Source organism: Pezoporus occidentalis, unplaced genomic scaffold (assembly GCF_034315485.1).
Source record: "Pezoporus occidentalis ecotype Australia unplaced genomic scaffold, CSIRO_AGI_Poc_V1 ctg342, whole genome shotgun sequence".
In the NCBI taxonomy this organism is placed as follows: domain Eukaryota; kingdom Metazoa; phylum Chordata; class Aves; order Psittaciformes; family Psittacidae; genus Pezoporus; species Pezoporus occidentalis.
Window position 1 is genome coordinate 28,402 of NW_026915397.1, and position 20,076 is coordinate 48,477.

The window sequence follows — 20,076 nt, forward strand, 5'->3', positions numbered from 1 at the left end:
CAAGAATCAAGAAACACTGAATAATCATTCAGTGCACTGAGTTAGTGTGGGACTTGACCATCCTGGTTACTGCTGGCACTATCCATCATGCATGGCCCAGTGGGGAGGTAGGCACAGCTGAGGAAGGTCACAACAGGAACTGCGTGTACCCCTGTCAGGGAAATGGGATACAACTCATCAGGGAACATAAGACTACAGCTCTGACACAGGTTAACTTTTTTGTTGAGCAATACTTTATTCTGAGATGCAATGTTAAAGTGGCTGTATTTTTCCAAGTAGTAAAACTGTTGAGTCCAAGGCACAGTTGACTCCAGCAAACCATGGCTAATGAGTAGCCTTAATAGCACCAGCTAGGCACCTGATGTGGGCATAGCAGGTCTGGTTTGGTTTTTACTGAGGTCAAGATCCAGGGCGAAGAGTAATTTGAAGTAACTTTTTATGATTTCTTCTAATTGCATTGTTTAGTGGAAAACCTGGGTTTGACTTGAAGAGTTTGTAAACAATTCTTCACTAGAACTGTAGATCCTTTATAAAAATTAAGAAAATTAAGTGCAACTCAGTTACTGGGATTACCTCTATTGTACAGATGAGTAAATAAAATTTAATCTTTGGAGTTACTATATCAAGTTTAGTTGGATTTTTATTTTAGTGGATGGTGTCATAATTCCCTCAACCTTTTCCAGTCATAACTACTGATTAAGAAGTACTCACTTGCATATGACTTTAAAATCTTAGAATAGCAGCTCAAGGGCATTTTTGCCCATCTCACTCATTTGTAATGTATTTTGCAATCGTGTTGCTATAGTAAAGCAAAATTATGTGCTTAAGACTACAGATATGTCAGTGCAAAGGTAGAACCTGGCCTCCTTCAGGTGTTTGGGTACTAGACAAAGTAAAAGTGAGGTGCAACTGATAAATGTAAAATTAAAGGTGAGATTTGCTTCCCAATAGTAAGTGAAAACCCAGGTTTGTTACTGTCCTGGGTTCAGCAGTAGCAGTCATTTTTCTCCTTAGTAGCTGGTGCAGTGCTGTGTTTTTGACTTTCAGCCTGGGAACAGAGCTGATAACACCAATGTTTTTAGTTGCTGCTCAGTAATGTTTACTCTGACCAAGGACTTTCTGAGCCTCATGCTCTGCCAGGGAGGGGGGGAAGCCTGGAGGAAGCAGAGACAGGACACCTGACCCAAACTGACCAAAGAGGTATTGTGTACCACAGCATGTCATGCCCAGTATATAAACTGGGGGCAGTTACCCAGAAAGGTGAGATCGCTGCTAGGGTAGGGCTGGGTATCGGTCAGTGGGTGGTGAGCGGTTGCATTCTCTTCCCTTGTTATTTCCCTTATCATCATTATTATTGGTGGTAGCAGCAGTGGTTTGTGTTATACCTTGTTTACTGGACTGCTCTTATCTCAACCCGTGGGAGTTACATTCTTTCCATTCTCTTCCCCATCCCTCCGGAAGGGGGGGAGAGTGAGAGAGCAGCTGCGTGGCTGACTGAGTTTAAACCACAGGTGTAAAGTGGGAGGAACAGGACAAAAACCCCACCTGCAATACTGTGTTCAGCTGTATGGCCAGCAACACAAGAAGGATGTAGAGCTGCTGGAGCAAGTCAAGAGGAGGCCACAAAGATGCTCCAAAAGCTGGAAGATAAGCTATGCTCTGCTATGAAGAGGCTGAGAAGGCTGGGGATTGTTCAGCCCAGAGAAGAGAAGGCTCATGGAGACCTTAGAGCAGCTTGCAGAACCTAAAAGGGAACTACAAGAAATCAGGGGCATAGAATGAAAAGGAAGGATGGATTTAATCTGAAAGAGGGTAGATTCAGATTAGATACTAGGAAGCTCTTTCCTGTTAGGGTGGTGAGGCACTGGCACAGGTTGCCCAGAGAAGTTGTGGCTGCCCCATCCCTGGCAGTGTTCAAAGCCAGGTTGGATGGGACTTTGAGCAACCTGGTCTAATAGAAGGTGTCCTTGTCCATGACAAGGGTTGGAACTGGATGATGTTTAAGGTCTCTTCCAACCAAAACCATTCTGTGATTCTATGACAGCCTTTCAATGTATCATACCACCAATTAAGTATAGGTTTAGGCCTCAGTCCTTAATGTCACTCTACAACACTGGAAGAAGCAGTGGACCTGAATTTAGCTATGCTTTACACAGGTAAAGGGGTTGACTGTATCAGTAATTTAACTGATTTAGCCTCATAATCAAAAATCTTGATTATGTTAAATAAAGACTGGTACTTAGGTTCTGTAAGGAAAACATACCTGAAAGGGTTTGCCACAGGAATCTACCAAATTGTAGACCAATATGAAGTATAAAGCTGAAGTAGGAACAAAAGGCAGAGAAGAGGTCTTTTGGCTCAGACTTAAGTCCAGCACTAGCCCAGATATGTGGGGAATAGAAAATATAATAGTTGGAAGGGATCTACAATGATTATCTAGTCCAGCTGCCTGATCACTTCAGGGCTGGCCAAATTAAAGCACTGTCCAAATGCCTCTTAAACACTGACAGGCTTGGGGCATTTACCTGTTCCAGTGTTTAAGTATCCTCTCAGTAAAGAAATGTTTTCCAAGTACAATCCTTCCTCACAGAAGTATCTTCCCATTCACTTCTCTGGTGATAAATTATTCTAAATTCAATCACAAGTTTATGATTTGTATTCATTTTATGCCACAATATTCTAGCATAAGTAGCTCCTCCCCTTCTCTAGGTATACTTACTGTACAGTCAGTCTTTTCAGCTATTCCTTAGCTGAGTTTAATAATATTGTAAAGTTGATTCAACAATTTGTAGTTTATCCTCTTGGCAGGACTGTGTATCTGTTGCCAGTACTGATGGCTGAGCCATGTAGTTCATAGTTCTGTCTTGATTAGGAGCCCCTCTGGTGACATAATAGAGAATTACATTTACAGTATCATGTTTTAAGCCCATCACCAGCATTCATCACCAGTCATAGTTGATCACTACATCTCAGTCACACAATTCCTATATCCATTCTTAGTCCAAACATTCATGGGTTTGTGCTTCATATCAGAATTTATTTTAGTTAATACTACAGGCTTGGGAAGTCATCTGGTGGCTACAGAACATAGCTGCCTTGAGTCAGGTATCATGAACATTGCTTTTGCCCTTCAGACACCTCAAAATCAACCATATGACCACATCTCAGGACTGCAGCATCCTGCCTTCCTCCCACAGTGCTTTCCTTTTTCGGCAGCTCTCCTTTAGCCTGTGTTCCACTACCAAACCATAGCCCTTCCACTGTAATTGCTTTGATGGGGACCTGCATTTAAAGGCTTCAAAGCAGTCCAGAAATGCCGCAGTGATAGATTTGGGGGTTTAATTTAATTAAAAATATATATAGAGAGATATTAAAGCATGTTAATGTGTTAATATTCAGTAACTTAAACATTAATTCTTTATAAATCTACTTTCATACCTTTCCTTTTTATTCAGAGACTGTTAACACTCTTACATACACCACTCTGGTTTTGCCCTGAGGACATACACAGCATTCTTAACGTGCTTTATTGAAAAACATATAAGCAACAGAATGACAATATTGCCAAAAGCAAAGTGGAAGAGCACCAGAAAATTGCCTGCATAACTCAAGAGGTTAAGAATTTAGCTGTGATATGGAAGCAGACAATAAGAATGGATCTGTGCAGGATGTAAATATGCTGTCTGGGCACCACTGAAGGAGTCCCAGTTGGTGTATGACCAAGATAAGTCTTGAAACCCAGGAAAGTTAAATGACCTTAGGAATCTGCATTTGACAGTTCTCACAAACAGCATAGCCACAGGGACTGCCAGTTCCTGGTGTTGATCCTGCAGTATCTAAGCTTCAGCTTGTGTTAGAGTTTTGTGTTTGCTTAGCTATTGAAACACTACTTTGAAGATTGGATCAATGATTAATTTTATCCTTCAGTGTCAGGTCACCCCTACACTTCAGAACATCCAATTGAGGAGCTCCAAAAATTGAAAGTACACAAGTGACCCCAAGTTCTGGAGGCTCTTCAGTGTCCTTTTAAGAATACCAAAAGGAAATATATTCTTACCCCCAATACTCAACCTTCAGTTTATCTTTTGTTCTGACCTTCTCCACATCAGGATGAAAGCAGTTTGGAAACCAAGGTGTTGGACCTGGCCAGCACTGAGATGATCGGTGCTTCTAAAGTGCTGGAAGAAAAACTATGTAAGCCTTTCTTATCAGAGTTCATAAAGAAAAGCCACAAGTGTCTGTACAACTGAGGTGTGTTTTGGTTTTGATTGTTGCGTATATGACAACCCCTTCTAACGACTTTATTCTTCCCTTAGAATTGAAGCTATATTCCATTGGGAGATCACAACCTTAACTAATACCCTATACTTCATAAATACCAAGTATTTCATTTCGCTACCTGCCAAATGAAGAGAGCATCCCAAAGATCTTCATTCTGACCAAATCTGCACCCTCCAACATGTAAGCTTGGAACCCTTCGGGAAGTTCTCCATCTTGTTTTGCCTAAAAAAAGTTTCCCCAGGCCACAATTAAATGTGAAGGCTACTCCTAGGACATTACTTATTGTGCAATTTCCTGTTTTGTTCCAGCAGGATTTGGGGGGGGGGGGGGGGGGGGGTGCAGAAATACCTCACCTGCTTTTTTGAAAATAGCACATCAAGATCTGTTTGGATTTCTGTTCTTCCTCACACAGGATGCATGCAGTACCCTAGATTCTTGGGCTTCAAGGGTTCCATGCCAGCAGCCACCAGTGAGGAAGCAGGGCTGCAGCACTGGTAGCTTCTGTGCACATGCTCAAAAACAGAAACAAAAGACTGGTGCTTTAATGCTGTCTCAGGAAGTTAACTGCCTGCACCAGTAACCTCCGGAACAAGAGCAACAACTGCGTGTTTTAAGTAGTTCAGCAGAACAGGGAATACCTTCAATGTCCAGAAAACATGTCCTGCCTAAATTCACGTACCTGAGGTGGCTCACCAGGAATAACACGCAGCAAGAAAGCAGAATTTACAAGCTCAGTCCATCTGCAGCATTAAACACGATACTGCACACCCAGCCTCACTACACTGCAACCACCACAACACTGAATTAAAGGCAGGTGAATACAGTTTGCAATTTCATGTGCTTTCCTTCTGTCTCATGAGGAATACAGCAAAGAACCAAGTTCTGAGAGCATGGTACTATGGAGTTACAAAACAACCACAAACTCTCAGCTACAAAAAGCAGCAATATAAGAATTTTTGTTTATCAATATCATGCAAATGCAGTTTCCAGATATTTCATGTATGGCCATTTATTTTGGCATATAAAGGCAGTGCCCTGTTACAATGAGGGGTGGCCGTCCAATCACTTGTGGACACTAGGCCTGCATGCTGGCTTCAGTCTGAAGAGCTCTGGGCTCACTGGTCAAACAGAACAGAAAGATCTGCATTGTTAAAAAAACACGCCACACATATACATGCACAAAAAAAACAAACCCAAAAAAGAAAACCAAACAAACAAAAACCAAAAAAAAAAAAACCAACCAAACAAAAATAAACCACAAAACCACCCCCCAAAAAAAAAAAACACCAAAAAAACTAACACCACCACACATGCAGGAAACTACTAAGTAATTACAATAAAGCTTCATGGTACTTTGCTTAACAAAAGATACAATTGGTACCTGGGAAGCCACTGTACCTTACAGTATCCCAAACCAGTATCAGAAACTGCAAGTGCTCCAAGCTAGATCCTTTGCAGATAGGATAAGCTTCATTCAGGTAAAGAAATTGCTCATTTATAGAGCATTTATAGAGGCTGGGAATATCATCTTAGAATAGAATCATAGAATCATAGAATAGTTAGGGTTGGAAAGGACCTTAAGATCATCTAGTTCCAACCCCCCTGCCATGGGCAGGGACACCTCACACTAAACCATCTCACCCAAGGCCTCATCCAACCTGGTCTTGAACACTGCCAGGGATGGAGCATTCACAACCTCCCTGGGCAACCCATTCCAGTGCCCTTACAGTAAAGAATTTCCTCCTTATATCCAACCTAAACTTCCCCTGTTTAAGTTTTAACCTGTTACCCCTTGTCCTATCACTACAGTCCCTAATGAAGAGTCCCTCCCCAGCATCCCTATAGGCCCCCTTCAGATACTGGAAGGCTGCTATGAGGTCTCCACGCAGCCTTCTCTTCTCCAGGCTGAACAGCCCCAACTTTCTCAGCCTATCTTCATACGGGAGGTGCTCCAGTCCCCTGATCATCCTCGTGGCCGTTCTCTGGACTTGTTCTAACCTTCATTTACACCAAGTCTGACCAATGATACCAAGCTTCCCACCCTCTAAACCCCCTAAGCTGTGCAAACATGCTCTGCAAGCTCATGACAAGCTCCAGACCTAGAATGCTGACATCTGAAAAACCTGAGCTGCTGGGTCAGCAGAGTTGCACAGGAAGCTGAGGGCACAAGGGCTGTTTGCTGCTGTTTAACCCAGACAAAGCTCTGGAAAATGCTTTTAAAGGAGGAAGTGGACAGAACAAAATGTAAGCGTGGTCAGCTTGTTCACAGGGAACAGAAGTCCCTTGATCCTCTCCAAACTTGACAGTATGCAGGCAGTCTTCTCTGTGGTTGAAGATTTTGCTAAGGTGCTGTTTGCAACGTGCTACAGAGTCAGTTTCATTACAGCTGTCTTGGAAAAGTACCAAGGAGAGCTTGACTGCTCATGCAGCACTAGAGATCAGGGCAACCACAACCATCATAGTGTGGAGTAGTTGAAAGCCATAACCTAGACAGGCCTTCCTGACAAAACAAGGTCAAAGAACTTTACCTAGCAGTTTCTGTATCATTCACTTCTCAGAAGGTAGTTCAGGTGCCCAGATGCAAGCAGCCAGTGCTGACTGGAGTTGGGCTGACAGGTATGTTGCAGGCCCAAAGATACCCTCAGGCACCACAAATGACACCAAACATCTGCATCACTTCTAAGGCCCAGCATATCCTGTCATCAGATCTATGTGTAGTAACAGCAATGGTTGAAAAACTCTAATTCCCTATGGTTCTAAAGAAAAATGCATTAAAAAAATGCTTAAGAAGTCTGCCTACTACTGTTTTCCCCTATCTTCTTCTCTGTTCAGAAACACATACTAACAACTCTACACTTTCCAGGTGAACCTGATCTCTCCAGCTCCTCCTGCAGACTCATCTTAATTTGTACTAAGCACACTTAGGGTTCCAATATTACCAGTTCCTAGGTCTGAACATCAAATTTCAAGTCATTTGCTTTATTCCTTAACAAGCTTTCATAACCTTTGACAACTTTTTAAGTTGCTACACAAAAGAGCCTTCAAAAACATTTCAAGACCAGAAAAGCAAACATATGTTAATCAAAACTGTTTAAAACTACATGCTACGTTTGAAATATTTACATGTTTAACACCAAAATTAAAAGGAAGACATGTACATGTAATGAAGTTGGACAAAAGATATGAATTTAGAAGAATTACAGCAAGCCAGCTGACAGTTAAAGAATCCTACGTACACGGAACATATTCCAAAGCATTGAAACAATTAGTGCCAGCTAATGCACAGCATTAATTGGTGCTGCAGAAATTATGAAAACATGGGTGAAACCAAACATCATTGTTGCTGAATTCACACTAAAAATGTTTAAAAAGACAAACCAGTCCATATTCTTACACCTCTCTCCTCACCCCCAGACAGCAAAGCAAGACTTCTCAAAATGAGCAACTCCAGTAGTATTTTGATAGGGACTCCAGCCCATGACATGCTGCTTGGAGATACAGGATAGATGGCAGCTAGAACGTATTTGTCTTCCTGTGCTCAACTGTCCTCACCAAATTTAAAGTGATAAGTTTTACTGAAACAACCTGAATCTATTAACAAATCAGCCTCAATCGTGTCATTAACAAATAAAAGTACATGGTTTTGCCCTTTTTAGCTATCCAAAACTTTGATATAACATGCAGGCTGCAATTATGCTAGAAATAAAATTTACTGTTAACTTTGCATACAGCCTAAACCCCAAACGCAGTGGACAGATTGCCCTAGATGGCAGGTGATTATAGCAGGAGATCCAGAGTTTCCCTTCACTGACTCAGAGGGGGACTTTACTAACTTACAACTCAGATGTACCACAGGAAAGATGTCTACAAGCATCAAACATAACAGCACCTCTAAGCATTAGTGGGAATTTATTTGCTAGTGACAAACATTTCCCCCCACTAAACACAGGCCTTGCTCTAAGCATTGGGCAACCATTACAGAGGGTGAATCACGAGGAGTCACAAGCTGCACAGCCCACACAAGCTCTTTTCAATGTATACACTTTACTTTTTCACACACACATGGGGGGCTCTCCTTTTAAAGGTTACACATGTATATCTAAAGCCACGTATGAAGTGATGAAAGCCAGTTACACGCACACAACTTGAAGTTTGAGGAAGCCAATGTTTGCAAGGTATTTTCACCTCACACTACAGAATGTAAAGACACCACAGTACAGTTAAAAACATCTTATTTCTAGCAGGGATGAAGATTGAGAGATTCACACTTGGGCATGAAGATATGACTGAAGACAGCTGACGTAAGAGCCAGACAAACCGAAATCACCACTGCAGGATCTGATTTCATCCTGCATTCCAGTGTTTGACATTGAATCCCTGTAAAATACCTACGAACCCCCTTCCCTCCGTGGGTATCTACTATGCAAGTCTACAGATACAAAGCTTAAAAGGATAAAGTAAGAGTCAAAGAGTAAAGAAACAGAAGTCCCTGAACTACCAGCTTACAAAGTAAGACCCCATGACTTGAGATGGGGCTAGAAGATCCTATATAATTGCACAATCATAATTAAGTTCCAAACACAGAAAAGTAGCTTTTACATTTTAAGCCCTAGCATAAAGGCTATACTGCTGCATAGCTACCCTCTGCCTCATCTCTAAGGTCATGGGGGGCAGGATTTCTATTCTTTGAAAAACCAAGGAGAAGGAAGTTCCAGATGCCATTACGGTGGGTTTTTTTCATGGGGTTTGTTGTTTATTTTTTTAATGAGGATAAAAATCAAAACCTTTTGCTTTACCAGTGGGAATCACCAAGCAGCAGACTCTCACTCTCTGCTCAAAAACAAATAAAAGACACACAATTAAATTTTATTGTACTTTTACAGGTAAATAACCAACCCCAAACTTCTGCCAGGAGAAGCAGTCTACAGATAAAAGCCAACAATGGGAAGAGAGAAGCGCTTGTTTGGGAAGCAGAAATATTTTAATTCAGTCTTCATATACACTATAATTAAATACACATTACACAAGTATCTACACAAGGCAAAACTTTAAAAAAATAACTCCTGCTGTCCCTGCAACAGATACCCTCTTTTCTCCTCAAGTCCACAATAAAGCCAGAACAGAAGCCAAAGCAGTAACTGAAGTTAATCAATATTAATTATTAATAAACAGCAATCTTAATGTATTTCCTCACATCCACATGGAGGAAACTCATGAGTTACACCAGGCTCAATTTTAAGATCCAGAATTTTTTTTTATTCAAAGTGACACAAGGGCATATGAGTGAAACTGCTTTCCTTAAAAAGGAAAGTTACACAAACTTCACCTGAGTACTGAGCTAGCTTTATGAACAGAAAGTCTTTGGCAAGGATGGCCTGGTATCCCCATAATGGTGATAGAGTTTACTATTACACAACAGTGTTAGGTAGTTGATTAATCATCTTCTGTATCACAATTTTCCATTCTTAGGACACTGCTGGCTTAAGCTTCAGCAGCTAGAAGATAACACTACCGAAGACATTTTGGAAGTTTCCCTCTTTATGAAAGGAACGTACGAACTGTGCCCTTTATTGTCCCCCTGCAGATAGGGCATTTTCTAAGGGATGGTGCACAATGTTTGCATACCACTAAGTGACCACATGGAATAAAAACAATGGAAACTTCTCTGTCCATGCAAACTTTACATGTTCTTTCCTCCTGCAGTCTTCTTAATTGCTCTTCCATAGGTAAACCTGAAAGAAAACATTTAACTTTTTAACAAGCCTGAACATATACATCCATGTTACCCTTTCTTTCCCTCTCTGTATTCACTAAACAGCAGTAAGACAGTAAGTACATTTTCAGAGTTCAGAAAGTGGCATGCAAGGAACTAGTCTGTACATTCCACTTCTGTGAGATAACAACAGCTCAAGGGTTGGAGGCCAGCTATAGCTCTTGAGGCCAACCCCATGTTAGCATTTTAGCAAATGCTGTACTTTTCTTGCTTGGGTATTTGAAGCCCAGAGCACAAGCTGGCTGGTGGAAGTGAGCTATGTTCAGGCTTGTATACTTTTCTGCAGCCTATTAACTTATTAAACTACAGGACTAAGAACCAGAGCAAACTCAGCCCCACACCTGGTAAGTTTTTAGCTACCCCACTGTTGGTCAAGCTACATTTTAGGACACCTATAACCTACTCTGTAAAAGCAGAGATGATGATACCTGTTGTGAAATGCTAACCTATTGACTGCCTAGTCTCTACCAAATGCCTGAAAAAAAATACTGTACAAGGATCAAGTCCAGTACGTGCTTAAATTGTCAAGCTCCAGAAAGTTCTACCTATGACACGAAAGCGTATGTAAGAACATAGCTTGCAGCAGACACACTTGCTTTCAACTTTGCGCATGCACTTAACTTCTTCAGGTAAGTCCATTTTACCAAAGCAGAATTAGGGACAGTGTAAAGTGCAAAACCTATTTCTTTAGCAAAGTCATTTTCTTCTTTAAGATGTTAGCTGTTCGTCTCACAATACCCTTTAAAGTAAGAAGGTAGAGTCTGAGATACCTGAAGCATCTTCTGCAGGAATATACTTCAAGTTCTTCTCCACTAAAATAAGAGAAAAAAAAATCCTTAGTCATTTGGCTAATCTACATTCAAACAGCATCTGACTTTTTTTTTTTAATCTTTAGGTTGCTATGACAGCACTGATTATGCATTTCTACAAAGTTATATCTTTAAAAAAAGAAAGAGACACACATACCAAATAAATCTTTGTACAGTATGGGGTCACAATCTTGTAGACAGTTTCTGAATATGCTGGCTGCTTCATTTCCTTTCACTAAAACTGTATCTATCAGTTCCCTTGCCTGCAGTGCTGTCTGAGTCTTTTGCTTAATAACATCATGCGTAAGTTCTGTGATCACTTTGGCTGACAGCAAACTCTCGAGGATTGGAAGTACACATGTTAAACGTTGGAATAAAGCCATTCGGTTCTTCCGGATTAAGGACAAATCATCTGGAATGCAGAGAATTAGATGTTTGTTAAGCAAACACTACTCCAAGTTGCATTTCTGCTTAACAATAACTGACACGTATTTTAAACTGTTTGAAATGTTCACTTACTACACATTGTTGATTAAGAACTGAGTACGTTTTAGTGGCACTCACACATGCAACAGACTTAAGAAAACCACATACAAGCAGCTTCTGAGCTGAAGCCTTTTCACCAATGAAGCCTCCTGCTCCCACATCTAACTTAAACTATCTGAGGGGATTTTGTCTAACTTCACACTAGCAAGACTCACTTAGAATTACAGAATACCAGGTTGCTAGGGACCTCAAGCATCATCTGGTCCAGTCTCTCTTGGCAAAGCATGACCTAGACTAGATGTCCCAGCACCTTGTATAGATATATCCTAAGTGTCCAGTGCTGGGGAATCCACCACTTCGCTGGGGGCATTACTCCAATGGCTGATTGTTCTCACGTGAAAAATTTTCCTCTTCTGTCCAACAGGAATCCCCCTGGGAATAATTTGTGCCAATCACCCCTCATTTTTAACACGTGACTCCTTGTAAAAAGGGAGTCTTCATCTTCGTAGGCATCCTTTCAACTTAGGTTCTCCACAGAATTTCAAGAACAATGCCTCTGCATAACACCAATGCTGACTCACTAACCAAAAGGTTTAGTCAGTGGCAGTCAAAATCATGTCCAAGATGCAGATATAAATCAAACTTTTGTAAGAGGTGTCCAACAGAATTATGTGGAAGAAAATCAAGTACAGCACAACCAGACTTGTGAGATTGCCTTTTTTTATATAGATTATCACAAAAAACAAAAAAAAAAAATTTATGAAGATTTAATGGCTGAATTCATCTGTGCTTTTTTGATATAGAATGCAAGTAGGAAAGCAGCAGTCTTAATTCAATTTATAACTGAGAAGTTTCAATACTGCTTCACAGACTCAAAAACAGTAGGTTTTTTTTAGGCTTCAAAACTTGTATGTTATTAAAGCAGTAGGAAACATTAAAAGACACTCAAACACAGTTAAATAGCTGACCTGAACGGTTGAGTCAGACACAGAAAAAGCTGAATTTTAGCAGTCTTACAGAACGTAAATTTGTAAAAATTTCTGGCCTCTTCTATGAGCTGGGTATGGCAGCTTACCAGCAGGTGAAGAGGGTCGGGTGATTCTGAACCCTCAGCACCCATATGAACCATCCTCCTGAAGGGAAATGAAACAATTCCCAGACTGCTAGCTCCATACAGATACCCTGACAGTGCTTTTAAAGAAGACAATCCTAACAGCAATTAAGTAAATCACTTACTGAATAAAAACAATTATAAAAGCTCTACATCACACAAGACACTTCTGCTTTCACTTTTTTTCAATGCTTCATGCATACCTGATGCCACTTCTTCAGATTGTTTCTCTTTCTCTTCTTCCCTCTCTTCATGTTCAGCAGTGAGCAGATCAGACACAAGATCATGAATATCCTTGTAGTTTTCCCCAGTGGCCAAGATTTTGCTTTGCACCGTCTGCTTTATTAGCCTTCTACAGAATCCCATCTCCAACGCAGTTTTAACCACAGGTGTGTTCATCATGATTACATCTTCTGAATGACTCTCTCCAGGTTCAAAATGAAAAACTGATTGGAGGAAAAATACCATCAGTAAAATACCTATACAACCCAGAAGTCAGACACAGCAACATCATCCACACATATGCATATATACACGAATACCTAGCATTAAAAAGCTTCAATGGTTAAACAGCTGGTTTTAAGTAGCTAGTTCAAAAGTAGTTAGTTAGAAGCCAGTTTCTTAAATACAATTGAACTGAACACATACTAAACACCAGTCCATGTGAGGCTTTCACTAAAGAGAAGTCACAGATAATTCCATTGTTTCTTAGCAGCGTTTTTTATACTTATTAATAGCCTTGAAAAATGTCGGGGGTGTGTCAAAATTCAAAGTTCACAATAAGACAATTGTTCTATTGCAGCTCTTCAGTATTATCAGTATTTTCCATTCAACATACTAAGCACCAGACACATGGGATTCCAACTCACTGTCCTCAACCAGCAGGAACTCCGATAACCCACACACCCTCTGGGAGGAGTTTATTTCCACCCTAACTACAGTCCAACTCAGAAAGACTTCACTCTATCAGCTTGTCCTACCCTCTCCTTGACCACTACTTCTCAACTCTGAGCATTTATCTAGCTACACTAGTAAAAATGGAGTTGCGTAACTACATAGTCATGACACCCTCTAGCAACCGTTCCACCAAGTTCTATAACATAACTCAATTTAACAAATGCCAAATTGATTTGTTTAACCCAACCATGAAAGTAGAAAACACAGATACAGCAGATGCCAAATCTCAGTGTGATCTGTCAGTGTGAAAATAAGAAAAATGAAAGACGAGATATCTTAAAGGTGCTTCCTTAAAGTTTGTTCATGTAACAACATTAGATAGAAAATCTTTACAATAGTGTTCTTTCCAAGAAAATGTAAGAATTGTTATGCAAATCACCTCCAGATAGCATATCATTAACTCTGCAAAATAACCGCATCACAGAACAGCTTGGGGTGGAAGGGACCTTAAAGACCATCTAGTTCCAACCAAAATGCTGAGGAAGTTTAAAAACACACTTTAATATACATACTTGGGGGATGAGCGTTTTCATCTACAGAGGTTAACAAGAGCTGTGGAAAACAACAGAACGACATTAGTATCAAAGTATTGCTTTTCCCACTACATAGCTTTCTAACACATTCTTCCTTCATCAACCATGCTAAGATTTTTATTTGAAAATGTATTTGTACAACTATATAATCAATATAAAGTTAGCGCTGATCACTTCCATGAAAAAGAACTTCATGGAGAGTTCTTCTTCCATGAAGAAGTTCGCTTACTCTTGCCATAAGAGTTATGGATGGAAATAATTCAGGCTATCCACAACGGATTTCTGAAATAACAATTACTGATTGGCATTACTCACTGAAATTTATATAATCAGAATTTCCCTCTCCTGACACAAAGGAGCTCACTGGCTCATGACACTTTCCATACGTACCTGTACAGGTTAATCTCTACTAGTCCCAGTCCATTAGCCATGGTTCAACACTGGCTTAATTTCTGTGCTCATGAAGAGCATTTATCACGTCAGACACCTAGTTGAAAGGTATGTAGAAACGAGGCAGAAGGATGGACTGAACTCCCCAGAAGAATGTAGCAGTCTTTTTGAAGGAAAAAAGTTACAGAACAGTAAAGTTTACCTGTTCAAGAAGATGGGGGAACCTGGCCTGAATTTGTCTTACAAACTCTCCTCCTTTTACACGAAGCAGATACTCACATCTGAAAGGTTAAGTATACTGAATTATACTTTCTATTGCCAAAGGGAAAAAAAAAATACATAAGAACGACACACTTTACAGTAACACAGCATAACTTAATTATATATTTCTTTTCCTTCATAAGTGAAAAAGTTCTCTTAACTGGAAGCTTGATGTAGCCTGGTGACACTTGGATAAAGCTTTCCATGACATTCAGCCATCAGTAGGCTTAGGTATATAAATGCAGCAGCTTTACATTCTGCTACCACTTCTAATCAAAATAGCATGTCATGAGAAATGACACAGTGTCAGCATCACTACACAGTACACTGATAAACTGTTTTTATTTCACATCTTGACATTCTTATCCCCCACTTAAGTAATTCAAAACAAGTTTGCAACATTTAAAACCACTATCAAAGCCAGACCTACTTCACTAATGCAGAATGGATCTCTTTAGTTCATCTACTGACGGGTATAACACAGAAGGTAGTAAAGGTGTCATTTAACTCTATGTATATCATGTAGTCCAACAGTAGCTGGTAAATTGCCCATGAAAGACTAGTTGATCTGTGATGTAAATTATTAGCTTTCCTGAAATTAAGCGCAGCTATCTGTCATGTAGGCAGAGATTTCCACAGGCACAGAGAGCAATTAAGTATGCAACTGCCATTTAATTATGGGGGATGTTAAAAAGTTACATAATTTTTCCAAGAGACATATTAACAGCTGCTGAAATCTTCACAAGCCTTACCACACCCATGAAACTAAACTGCATGAGCCGAAAGACTGGTTCAATAGCTTTCAGCATGGGCACAGAACTAGAGCAAGAGGGTTAGATGTTCCTTCTACTTCATTTCTCAGCAGCTTTTGCTCTCCCCAGTCTGCCTGCTGACTGCTTCTCTTAGGTAGGTATGCTCATTAACAATGCTGCCTCACAGCTTTTAATTATGAAGTGGAAAGCATTAAATATCATGCTTAATGAAGAAATGTTTTAAGGTCACCTTAGCACTTCAGAGCTTTTAAACAGAGGTACATGAAATACATCCAAATAAAGGAGTGAATTTGTACATCACATAATGAAGTTAAACAGAACTATGAACCACAGTACATATCTGTCCAAATCAGAAGTATTAAGGATGTGAACAAATTATGCTAAAGATTTTCAAGTTACCTTGGAAACCACTTTGCATGCTCAATCCATGGATCATCTCCAGATTCCCAGCACCTTAAACCACCATCACAGCAAAAACACCTGACATCATCATTGTGGCCTTTAAAAGAAACAAGGCAAAATATCTAGCAAACATTCACACCATTTATGTAAATGATGACACAGCAATATGAATAAACCCAGAGACTTCAGTTTCTTACCTACATAGTAGAAACCAGCATCTGCAAGCTGTTCAGGCTGAACTAGAATTCTAGTTGGCCAATTTATGAATGTTTTAACACGTGCTTCATGAGTTTGCATGCTCACGTTTGAAACATTGAAACTTTGCTGGTCTCTGGTGAGGCTCTCCAAAAAATGGCAGTTAGGAAAATGTCTCCGATGTTCTGACATAGCATTATCTTTTGGTTCCCAGTTACTCAGCTGACCACCACAGCTGAAACAAGCAACTTTGTCTGCTGTCCCCAGGTAGTAAAGTCCAGCCCTTGCCAGATCAGCAGGTGAGATAAACGTCAGTGGCCATGAGTGAAAAGTGCGTAGCCTAGCATCTTCTGTACTCATGTGAGGATTGTGAAACTTAGGTCTCAAGAATGAAAGATCTTCAACTGCCCTAGCAGTTACTGGGTCTTGAGGAAAACTGAAAAAAGAGCCACTGAAATATCCAACTTGTTCTGAACCTTGAGAGAGTGTCATGGAATGTAGAGATGGCAAGAGACTGTTTACAACTGGAGACGAAAAGGTAGAATGAGAGGGCACTCCAAGGTTGTTAACTGAAAGCATGCTTTGTATAAAACTGCAGCTAGGATACAGCTGTTTGTGTCTTTCCATAGCATTATCTCCTGGTTGCCAGTTGTCCAATGTTAAGCCACAACTGAAGCACTTAACTTTATCTTGCACACCAGTGTAATAAAACCCAGCCCGGGCAAGACTCCGTTCTGACACCGGCACATTAATGGGGAAAGTAGAAAATGTTGACATTCTGTAGAGTTCACAGGTTAAGTCATATTTCAGCTCACCACACACAGCACTCCGCTTCATGATGCTAGCCAAGAAAGGGCTGTTCTCCACTATGTTCATAATGGACTATATTTGGAAGAATGGGACAAGTCTTCCTCTGGGAGGTAGTTGTGTGCACTAAAGGCAATTTGGAATAACCCGTCTGTACAAAAGAAAGCTTGAAAATTAAATGCTTTAATGTGCAACTTTGAATGCATATGTGAACAGAATAAGTCCCATGATTAACAGCCTTTAAACATCCAGGAAGTTTTTGTATTTTAGTTTATACAACTGCTATCTGTGCAAAAGCTGCCCTATCCCATTTTGGGAATTGAAGAAAGCATGTCAAAAAGGACTTTCCCTTGTAAGATCTAGTCATAACATGATTTCCTTGTACTGTATATCTGGGAAAGCAGTATCAATTTGTCAGGCTAGTGGAGGTGGGATCCAGACTGGGAAAACCTCAAATGGGTTTACCAAAACCCTTTGTCAATAAAGAAACTAAAATGGGGAGCAACTAAAACTACACCATTTTTAACTAAAACATGTATTACGTGATTTAAGAACTATTTCACCATAGACAGCTTACACATGTAAAGATTTTAGTTTGTGTATCTCATTAGGAGGCTGAAAATAATGGTTTACCAAGCTCAAATGGCAGATGAAAAAAAGAGCCCCTGAACTAACATTACTGAACTGATCTGGAGTATTTGCTACTACTAGACTTAAAAAAAAAAACACAAAAAAAAGCCACCAAAAAAAAACCCAACCCTCAACTTCCGTGTACTGTTGTAACAGTTGCTGAGACTAAAGAAGTTAGTTTATACTCAAGTTCACATATCTTGACTATTCAGCTATGAGATAAATCCTCTACACTGCCTCTGATGCATGAATTCTCCATTAACAAGCCTGGAGTAACTCCAGGCTTTTCTGTTTATAACACTGTCAGCACAGAGAGCAAAGCATTTCAATTTTAACCTGGTGCCTTAGTTACAAGTATAGAGTTATCAAATTTAAGATAAATTAATTGCTTTGTGTCAGGACATTCTGATGCTTTATGCCACTGAATTAAGTTGTTCCTGTATGCCATCCTTATGGCATACAGAAGCAAACAGAATCCTCAGATTAAAAAAGAAATAAAATTTGAAGCCTTAGTTTCTTTATTTGTGCACAGAACTACCTCCCAGAGTTCAGACTGATGTCCCTTTAAGGTGCCTACGCCTCCATATTTATGCTGAGTGTTCACAAGAAGAAACTGTAAGTATCTATAGTTTCAATCATTGAATTCTTTCGGGCAGAACAAAACCTGCAAAGAAGAGAGAGGAGTGTTTCAAAATACACAAAATCAGGATAGTGTAATGTCTATGCAAACAGAGACTACACAAATTGAAATACTAACATCTCAAGATAAACTTTTTTTGTAATGTTAGTGGAAAGCTTCAGGGATCCAACTTTACATACTGTTACATGGAGTGGATTTTACACAATTTCCCAGTTCCTGACATATGCAAATCTATTTAATCCACAATTAAATATTAAATCCACATTCATCTTCTAAACACTTGCTAAACCTTTCTGGCAAGCGGATGAATCTTACAGTTTGATCACAAGCTGTATAACTGAACACAGTATCTTGTACGAAAGAAGATGCATCCATTTAAATGGGTTTGCAGATTCTCAAACAATGACGATCCAGTTTTATTGCACTAAGTTAAATTAAGAGTACTGAAATTTCTTATTTACGCAAGTCCAAAGATACCTAAGGCACAGGACACCAGCAAAACTGAACTTCATAAGAAATTCAGGTAAAAGCAAAGATGAAATTCAAACATTTTTAAATACATAATTTCACATTTATTCATATACAGCAGTCTGTTTTACAGTACCAATTCCTTAGAAGTTCTTCCAGGAAAGACTCAAAACAGATATAGTTGTCATGATCAGAAGCAGCCCTAGGAAAAACACCTACTGGAAAACATCTTAGCATTTCCTATTCATCTCAATAGCTCTCAGCAGATTTGTTCTTAAGATGGTCACACTATTACTACTAGCTTCTTAATCACCGAGCACATTAGTTACAAACGTTTTAAACCAATCCACTCCTTTAACACCAATGGTAGGTCTAAAGGTATCAGCACAGGCGTATTCTGCTAAGCCAAGAAATTAATTCAGCTTCTGTACTGGAAAGTCAGATCCCTCAGAGCAAACGCTGGAAATACCAGAACAAACCGAGACCCTAGTAATCTTAAAACATTTAGGATCACTTAAAGGTGAGATACTGAGGTCATTTTCTGCCAGACACTCTTCCGGTATTATCCTCCACTATAGCCCTGAGTAGCCGTGATTTCCACAGCTACCCAACTGCTCTGAATCTCAAGGGCATTTCTTCTTCTGTTATCCTGCAGTATCACCAAGAAGTTAGTTAAGTCTAGAGCAGTGAAATTTAAAGTGCAGCAACCTCAAAGCTCAATATTCTTCTGCTCTGGCGCTATAACCCAGGTAGAACACGTTCACCTTCTGAGCACTTTCCGCTAAATTCACAGATCACGTCCCCAGCGGGGTACAGCAGCTGCCCCGTACTCCTCCGCGGTCCTCACCGGCACGGCCGGGCCCCGCCCGCTGTTCCTCCACCCTCACGCTGCCGCCACCGGCCTCCCGCAGGGACCAAGTCCCGCTCCTGAGCGGCCATCCTGCAACGTCCCCCTCCTCCACCGGACCCCCGTGCCCGGGGCAGAGCAGGCCCTCAGCCCGCCCGCCCTTGTTCTCCACAGCCCCCGCCGTGCCCAGCGGCGCCGCTGACGCGCATCTCCCTGCCCGCCGCCCCGTCAGCGGGCTCAGCTCCCGTCACGGCCCACACAGCAACAGCAGCGCAAACCCGGCAGGGCCCCGGCCCTCCCCGCCCGCACCCTTCCCCCACACTCACGGTCTGCGGCCGAGCCTCTCACAGCAGGCGGCCCTAGTGCGCGCCGCAGCCTATATAGAGTGCCTAGCACCGGGACCGGGAAGGGAAGAATCGCCCCCCGCCAGCATCGCCCAGCCCGGGAAATGCCGCACCGGGAAAGCCCCGGCAAGGGCCGGACGCATGCGCGGCCGGAACGGATGTCGCTTCCGGTATCGGCACCTCCCGCTGGCCCTCGGGGTTCTCCCTTCTCTGGACCCCGGTACCCCAGCGAGCGGCTCCGTGTGCTGCCGCCGGCGAGAGCAGCGTTCCCCGGGGCTGCCCGTACCCTTCACCCCTACCCCTGTTCCTTCAGCCCTACCCCTGTTCCTTCAGCCCTACCCCTGTTCCTTCAGCTCTACCCCTTCAGCC

General features: G+C 41.1%; 1 protein-coding gene and 2 long non-coding RNA genes across 4 annotated transcripts; 1 reads left to right on the top strand and 2 right to left on the bottom strand.

Moving 5' to 3' along the window:
- Positions 1–44: 44 nt before the first annotated feature.
- Positions 45–4,771, bottom strand: LOC134169371 (uncharacterized). Its single transcript, XR_009966865.1, has 3 exons — positions 4,635–4,771; positions 1,507–4,178; positions 45–974 (listed from the first exon to the last, which is right to left on the bottom strand). It is a non-coding gene; the product is annotated as an uncharacterized LOC134169371 (long non-coding RNA).
- Positions 4,330–5,105, top strand: LOC134169372 (uncharacterized). Its single transcript, XR_009966866.1, has 2 exons — positions 4,330–4,461; positions 4,694–5,105. It is a non-coding gene; the product is annotated as an uncharacterized LOC134169372 (long non-coding RNA).
- A 4,272-nt stretch (positions 5,106–9,377) lies between these two features.
- LOC134169366 (inhibitor of apoptosis protein-like) lies at positions 9,378–19,841 on the bottom strand. Of its 2 annotated transcripts, none has more exons than XM_062629836.1 (9): positions 19,690–19,841; positions 15,974–18,072; positions 15,774–15,873; positions 14,543–14,621; positions 13,930–13,969; positions 12,664–12,906; positions 11,021–11,275; positions 10,825–10,866; positions 9,378–10,013 (listed from the first exon to the last, which is right to left on the bottom strand). In XM_062629836.1, exons 2-9 carry the CDS (start codon positions 16,845–16,847, stop codon positions 9,820–9,822), a joined length of 1,827 nt encoding a protein of 608 aa, XP_062485820.1. In that variant the 5' UTR covers positions 16,848–18,072; positions 19,690–19,841; the 3' UTR covers positions 9,378–9,819. The 2 variants fall into 2 exon arrangements, with proteins under 2 accessions (XP_062485820.1, XP_062485821.1); XM_062629837.1 differs by lacking the exon at positions 19,690–19,841 and adding an exon at positions 19,281–19,480.
- Between the last annotated feature and the right edge of the window lie 235 nt (positions 19,842–20,076).